Below are 7809 nucleotides of genomic sequence, written 5' to 3'. Positions count from 1 at the left end.
GCAAACGAATTTTCAAACCATCACACCAAACTGCAATATCTTATACAATGTATAAAGAGAAACAAATATTGAAAAAAAATCCCTGATAATGTAATCACAAGTATAGGAGTATATGCCAATGTTTAAAATATTGTATATTTTCGCTTTGAGAATACCCTTTGGAGGTGCCCCTTTTTTTCCCAGAAATGGCCCTTTTTTGTTGATGCCCCCCCCCCCCCCACTTTGGAAGTCGCTCCGCCGCCTCTGGATAGAGGAGGGAGAGAGAGAGAGAGAGAGAGAGAGAGAGAGAGAGAGAGAGAGAGAGAGAGAGAGAGCGCGAAAACAGTATTCTGCTAAACAAGATTAAGTTATATCGTCTTTAATTATGTTACCAATTTGTTTCCTCGCTCGCTTTGCTCGCGCGCAAACAAATTTTCAAACCATCACACCAAACTGCAATATATTATACAATGTATAAAGAGAAACAAATATTGAAATCATCCCTGATAATGTAATCACAATTATAGGGTTATATGCCAATGTTTAAAAAATTGTATATTGTATATTTTCGCTTTGAGAATACCCTTTGGAGGTGCTCCTTTTTGTTCGTGCCCCCCCCCCCCCCACTTTGGAAGTCGCTCCGCCGCCTCTGGATAGAGGAGGGAGAGAGAGAGAGAGAGAGAGCCAGAAAATAAAACACTATCTGCTAAACAAGATCAAGTTATATCGTTTTTAATTATCTCTTGTCAATAAATGCAAAATAATAATAATAAGTTCGAAAATATTGTTTCCTTTAATATAAATAGCACACTTGAGAATCTAACATTCTGAATATGACAAGAATTATGATGTATAATTAATTTAAAATTAGGTACATGTTTATATGGACCGGGCACAACGGTAGAAACTTGAAATAATGCTTTCATGATATTCTGTATTTGGACATTAAGAATGATACAACTTGACAACATAATAATCAGAATCGAATAGCACGGAATAGCATTGATAATCTTCGACATAAATGCAAGCCATTATACAATAACCACTTAAGTAATTAAAATAAATCTATATACCGCAGTTTACGTACATAAGGACAGTACTTTTCCGAGACAAGAAAATTAATTTTTCACTTTCAAATTAACCCGAAATATAGTCTGATTTCCAAGGTATACCTTTATCAAAATATAAATGCACGTGTTTTATCTAGTAAAATGTATGTATAGATTGATCAATACAAGAAAACTGATAATCTTCGACTTGTCCTATTTTCTGTCATTTATATCGTCTTATAATCAAAAGATCGTTTTTTTTTTTTCTTCTCAATACTTTGTGTTACGTAGAAAATAGAAACATAAAGGTTGCACTGAAGTGTATATAGCCAAATGTAATACTATGAATATTATATAGAATAAATATTAAAACAATAAATATTAAAACACCAGTTGGCCTACACTAAAACCAGACTCCGTAATTTAATCGTGCTAAAGACCGGTTGTAAACTTGACTACGGTATAGACATGGTGTAAACTATAGGTTTCCATTTAAAAAAAAAAAATTAAAAAATCATATTTGTTGTTTTAATCTAGCTTATATCTTGTCATAAGTGATAACCAACCTGTCATAAACTAGACTAGGTTCATTGACCTGGCTTTTCATTGAAAACACGATATTGCATTTTAGTATCCACCAAATCGGCAGACTTACAGAAGAACATCCACGGTGACCTTTACCGTGATAAAATCAATAAATGAAATTTTTAAAAAAAATTGCTTTACCTTGATTTTGAAGTTTTAAAATAGTATAGGATGTTAGTTTGTATGAATTGGCTAATTTCGTACTTATTCTATAGTTCTATCGAATCATTAATGTAGTTTGTTTTCTAATATATCTTTGAGTATTTGTATCATGCTATCTTCTTTACTGCTCTGTTCGGCATACGTAGTGGCGAAGAGCGCCTCCCCGAACAAAGTTGCGATCTCCTCCGAGTGTGGGGGAATGTCGGGATCGACCACGGGTTCGTTTCCATTGATCTGAAGGGAGAGAGAGAGAGAGAGAAAGAGAGAAATAGTGAGGAAGAGAAATATGAAAGGAGAGTGAGAGAGAAAGAGTAACATGGAGAGAGAAAGTGAAAATGAGGAAGAGAAAGAAAAGGAGAGAAAGAAAAGGAGAGAAAGAGGAAAGGGAGAGAGAGAGAGAGAGGTATACAAGAGAGAGAAAAACGGAAACGAGAGCCGAAGAGTCGAGGAAGAGAGAGAGAGAGGGGAGAGAGAAAGAGAGAGAGAGAGGGAGAGAGAGAAAGAGAGAGAGAGAGAGAAAGAGAGAGAGAGAAAAAAAAGAGAGAGAGAAAGAGAGAGAGAGAGAGATTGTCATTCATTATCAGCTTGAACTCATAATAAAGATTTTTGTTCATACATGAAGAATGCAATGTTTCTTTTTCTTTTCCCGAATGTTAACAATTCGTAACCCCTTTGTACATGCAATTACATGTAGTATTTCATCACACCGTCATAATCACCACCAGCAAATTCAAAATATTCTATAGCTATACCGTTAAAAGAAAAATCCAAGCTTGGTAGATTATTATAGGACCTACTCCAAAAGAAAGCAGTTGAATCAGAAAAGCAAACTGGTCAAAGTTTGAATGAAATTGGATTAACCCCAAAAAGAATATAAGAAGATATGAATTCTAGTAATCTCTATTCACATGGGCACTTCAAATTGCCTAAGTCACTGTAATGTAGCGTCTGACAACTTTTTTTTTTTTTTAAACTCATAATAATGCATGAAATGTCAATTTTTCAAAATGTATTAAACAGGATGGTCTTTCTTTTCCGAGGGCCTATTTTGAGTAGTGCCCCAAGAATATTAGGCACTTACGTATGAGAAAAACAGAAATTAATGACATATTTTCTACCCCAAACGAAAATGTTGTCCGTGATTATATTACAGCCAATAAAATTAATATGAGCTTCGCATACAGTGATCTCATTCATAATTCTCTCATTATTTGCCCGATTTATTTCAAAATTGCGCCATCCTATTTCTCTAGGTTTTTTGTTGTCATGCAAATGAACGTATTACAAAGGTGGGATTGCCCTTCAATGGACATCTTCTAAAAGAATGATAAGGAGAAGGGTCCTGACGAATTTAAGGGGCACGTCCGACACCTGCGCTCCTTTGTTTTGTTTTATTTCTTATAGCTTTGCTGTCCTATTTCTCTGTTTTCTGTTTTCATGCAAATGAACGTATTACAAAAGGTTGGATTGCCTTTTAAATGACATCTTCAGTCTACAAAAAATGACAAGGATAAGGGTCTGACGAGATTAAGGGGCACGTCCGACCTGTGTGCTCCTTAAGATAGGCCTATTTGTTTTGTTTTTATTTCTTTTAGCTTTGCCATCTTATTTCTCTGTTTTCATACAAATGAACGTATTACAAAAGGTTGGATTGCCTTTTAAAGGTAAAGACCAGTTATGGTCATGCGATTGCATTGTGAAAGAAACGTTGTGGAATCGATCAGAAAAGGTTGATCATCTAGCATCTAGCATCTGCAAGGTTCTGGAATCATCAAAATGATAAGAAATTTGGCCCATTCTTCGTAAAGTTACAAGCACTATACGCAAAAAGATGTATATGGGACTACCCTATATCTCTCACAGTCCATGAGAGAAACAAATTTACCAAATATATGAATTAGTTAGCGGTTTCCCTGCAAATTTTTTATCATCATGTATTAGTCAAAACATATTCTTTCACATGATTGGTAATGAGAGCTTCCATTTCATTTTTTTGAAATTGGGGCGTTTCCAATACTGGTCTTTTCCTTTAAATGACATCTTCAGTCTAAAATAATGACAAGGATAAGGTTCTGACGGGATTAAGGGGCACGTCCGACCTGTGTGCTCCTTAAGATATGCCTATTTTTTTGTTTCTATTTCTTTTAGCTTTGCCATCTTATTTCTCTGTTATCTTATTTCTCTGTTTTCTGTTTTCATGCAAATGAACGTATTACAAAAGGTTGAATTGCCCTTTTATGAACATTTTCAAAAAGAATGATACGGATAAGGATACTGAGGGAATTAAGGGGCACGTCCGACACATGCGTTCCTTAAAATTAAATAAGATATATTTTGTTTTGTTTTATCTAGTTTTGTTTTTATTTCTTATAGCTCTGCTAGCATTGTGCTCCCAGCCCCACCTCCGGTTTATACCGAATCCTATAGATGTGCCCAGCCTGTATAGAAGTGTGGCCATTCAGGTTTTACCAAGAAGCTAGGAGGAGTCTCTCCTTGTTTTTACATACCGCGTCGACAATGTGCTGTTTGATTTCGTATTCAGCCTCCTTCTCGACATGTTGAAATCTTTCTAAGATATCGACATTCGCTTCAATCTGGTCAGCCGTCTTCCACTCGGCAACTTTCATCGTTAGCAAGGTTCTTGCCTTCTGGCGGAAGTTAGCGAGCAGCATGCGACCCTTCTCCTTTATCTGATGAAAAATAGAAATCAAGAAGATTATTTTCTGGAATTAAACACATTAGTGCAAATGGAGTGGCGAAGAAATGCCTGCATGAACCCGCATAAGCTATCTCAATACGTGATTAAAAGGCTACTGAAATTGCCTTAAGGCGATTTCTCGAAAGCATTTGTGATCCGATTTAGTGGATAATATGGATTTCCATAATGTGGAAAGATAAAGAGAAAACGATACAAAAGCCCTCTTCAAGCTACGGATCCCCGGAAATCCGTCCATTCTCGTGCATTTTTAATGAAGAATTAGTTTTTTTTTATCTGCTTTCAATATGGCATAGTCCTAATTCGGACATGATTTCTCCGCTGTTGTCCTTAAACTATTGCTTATTTCATTTTCTTTTAATACCTGGTATCAGACGCAATATAACATAGTCATGAAAAAGAAATGGATACAGTGGGTGCAGAAATGTTGCTCTTTCTTCTTATGCACCTGGTATCATTTTTTTTTTTGGGGGGGGGGGGGGAGGGGGGCGCTGAATAAAAAGCTAATGAGTCAAAAATACAAAATGTGGATGATTGTCGCGAAAGGGCTATTGGGGTAGTAATGTTGAAGCTCGATGCAGCAGCGTCATGACGTGATGGACACGATTTGAGCGCCAGGCGCGGATCCAGGATTTCTTAGGGGGGGGGGGGGGGGAGGCCCAAATTTGAAATTATGCGATCCAAATATTGTTACGTAATGGTGACCAGCAGTGACGTAATGCGGGGGGGGGTGGGTGCAGGGAGGGGCGAGTTTCCCCTCCCTCCTCCGCGAAACGCAGAAACTTTGACGTTTCATTAAATCATTATATTAGAGAAACAAGACAATTCGTTGTACAGTTCTCGTCTCTTAATCCTCATCTGAACTTAGTTCCTCCCCCTCCCGCGCAAAGCAAGGAATCTTTTACGTTTCATTCAATCATTAGAGAAACGAGACGATTCGCTGTACAGTTCTCGACTCTTAATCTTCGTCTGAATTCAGGTTTTCCCCTCCCGCGCGAAGCTCGGAAGCTTTCGATTCATTAAATCATTAGAGAAAGAAGGCGATTCGTTGTACCGTTCTCGGAAATAATAATCGTCTGAACTTAGTTCCCCCCCCCCTCCCGCGAGAAGCGCAGAAGCTTTCGATTCATTAAATCATTAGAGAAAGAAGACGATTCGTTGTACCGTTCTCGAAAATAATAATCGTCTGAATTTAGTTTCCCCCCCCCCCCTCCCGCAAGAAGCGTAGAAGATTTCACGTTTAATTCAGTCATTAGAGAAACAAGACGATTCGTTTTACAGTTCTCGACTATTTAATCCTCGTTAGAATTCAGTGTTTCCACTCCCGCGCGAAGCGCGGGAGCTTTCGATTCATTAAATCATTAGAGAAAGAAGACGATTCGTTGTACCGTTCTCAAAAATAATAATCGTCTGAATTTAGTTTTCCCCCTTCCGCAAGAAGCGCAGAAGATTTCACGTTTCATTCAGTCATTAGAGAAACAAGACGATTCGTTTTACAGTTCTCGACTATTTAATCCTCGTTTGAATTCAGTGTTTCCCCTCCCGCGCGAAGCGCGGAAGCTTTTACGATTCATTAAATTATTAGAGAAAGAAGACGATGCTTCGTTCCGTTTTCTACTCTCAATCTTCTCCTTTTTCTTCCCACGTCCTCTTCTTTTTCTCTCCTCTCCTTTTTTTTTTTTTGGCCGGTGATTTTGGGAGGACCGCACCCACCCCCCCCCCTCCCCCCCCCCCCCTGGCTACGCGCCTGCTGTCAGATAAACACATTTTGATACCTTGTTGATTTGTTTGATTTCCTCAAGCCTCCTCCCCCCCCCCCCCCCTATCAGTACGCCAGTATCTCCTCTTTTCCTTTTTTCTTTCCCCTTCCTTCTCTTTTATTTTTTTGATCGGGGTGGGGGGCAACAACCTGGGAGGTACTGGCCCTTTCGGCCCCCAAACTCCTTCTTCCCCCTTTTCTTTTCTTCTCCCTCTTCTTTCTTTCCCTTTCTCTCCTTCTTTTCCTTTCAGGAGATGCATATTTACTTTACTTTACTTTAATACACGATGTTGTAGGTCTAAGCCTGTTCTTCGATCCAGGATTCTTCCATGGTTACTGCTATTTGTGGAGGGAGAAGGTTGTGCATAATAACACGACACAACAGACAACACCTAAACCGAGTGGATTTCCATTTCTTTCTATAGATGTAGAGCGAGGAGATAAAGAATTGGAAGAAAATGGAGCGTAGGATTGTTTTGAGGGAGGGGTTCCAGTCCCCGGTCGGCCCCTATTCCATGACACTTGGCAGTTGGCACATAGTCTGAATTTTGAAAATAATAAATACACACTCATACACATACACACTACAATGAAATGACTATAATTAATGTTATCACTGCTAAAGTTGTGATTTGGGGCGTTTTTAGGTTCTGTTTCCCGTTGACATTGAAAGAAGAAAGCTACTAAATCCGAAAGCGGACTATAAATCCAATTAGCATGGGTAATCTAAAATGGCCTATCTATTGAGAGTCTAAGCCCATAGTAATTTGTTGCCTTGCCTGATGGACTTCCAACCCATCAGGTTCGTGCCGGTAGCCTACCTGTTTCTCTGATATCTCCCTTTCCGTCGGCGACGACGCAACCGACACTGCGCAGACGATCACGAAAACAACAAAAAATGCCACTCGCGCCATTTTCAGTCTGTACCTCGATCCCAACTTCAAGCAATCCACCGTCTTCAAACCAATGTCGCGAAAGTTTCAACTTTGTTTGGGCCTAACCTCCTCTCTGATGCGAATGCCTATGCAGTATTTTGTATACGCTTTATGTAATTTAACCTCTGCAAATAAAAGCGAAGGCTTACCAGGGAGGTGTTTTAACTCACATACCCTGGGCTTACGATGGGCGTGTACGCTGCTAAGCCACATGTACAAAGAATTTTGCTCTCTTTTATTTTCAATGACAAAAGATACCTCTTTTGTTATTTTGAGTTTTTGATGAGATGCATCCATGCATGCATGATGATCGTAAAAGTGCATGTCCATTCACGAGTCCTCACGAGTATGTGTGTTGTATATTAATTCACCTTGTGCATATTGCGTAAAGAAATTACTATGGATGGGAGTGGTGTCTTTTCTGAATGCTAAAAGTCACATCGGGTTGACAGTAGTCAAGGGTTAAGCCGAAACCATATACAGACAATGCCGGGCAGCAGTGCTTTATAAAGTAACACAGGAAAGTGAAATATATATCTTACAATGGTGCAAGCTTAATTTATATGCTTGTCTTTCATTCTCGATAGGGGCGTTTAGATTTTGCAAATTCTTTGTTCTGTAACC

General features: G+C 38.8%; 1 protein-coding gene across 1 annotated transcript; it reads right to left on the bottom strand.

Moving 5' to 3' along the window:
- Positions 1–1538: 1538 nt before the first annotated feature.
- On the bottom strand, positions 1539–7372 carry LOC582499. The gene is made up of 3 exons (XM_795089.5): positions 7072–7372; positions 4283–4465; positions 1539–2009 (listed from the first exon to the last, which is right to left on the bottom strand). The coding sequence occupies exons 1-3, from the start codon at positions 7162–7164 to the stop codon at positions 1842–1844; spliced, it is 444 nt and encodes a 147-aa protein (XP_800182.2). The 5' UTR covers positions 7165–7372; the 3' UTR covers positions 1539–1841.
- Positions 7373–7809: the final 437 nt, after the last annotated feature.

The sequence above is a fragment of the Strongylocentrotus purpuratus genome, unplaced genomic scaffold (genome assembly GCF_000002235.5).
Source record: "Strongylocentrotus purpuratus isolate Spur 01 unplaced genomic scaffold, Spur_5.0 spur5_contig_825, whole genome shotgun sequence".
NCBI classification, from domain to species: Eukaryota; Metazoa; Echinodermata; class Echinoidea; order Camarodonta; family Strongylocentrotidae; genus Strongylocentrotus; species Strongylocentrotus purpuratus.
This window is presented reverse-complemented; position numbering and strand designations above follow the sequence as displayed.

Coding starts and splice junctions, on each gene's coding strand:
- LOC582499 (XM_795089.5), bottom strand. CDS start 7,164: ATGGCGCGAGTGGCATTTTTTGTTGTTTTCGTGATCGTCTGCGCAGTG. Junction 4,466..7,071: donor GGGAGATATCAGAGAAACAG/GTAGGCTACCGG, acceptor ATTTTTCATCAG/ATAAAGGAGAAGGGTCGCAT. Junction 2,010..4,282: donor AACAGCACATTGTCGACGCG/GTATGTAAAAAC, acceptor CTCTCCCTTCAG/ATCAATGGAAACGAACCCGT.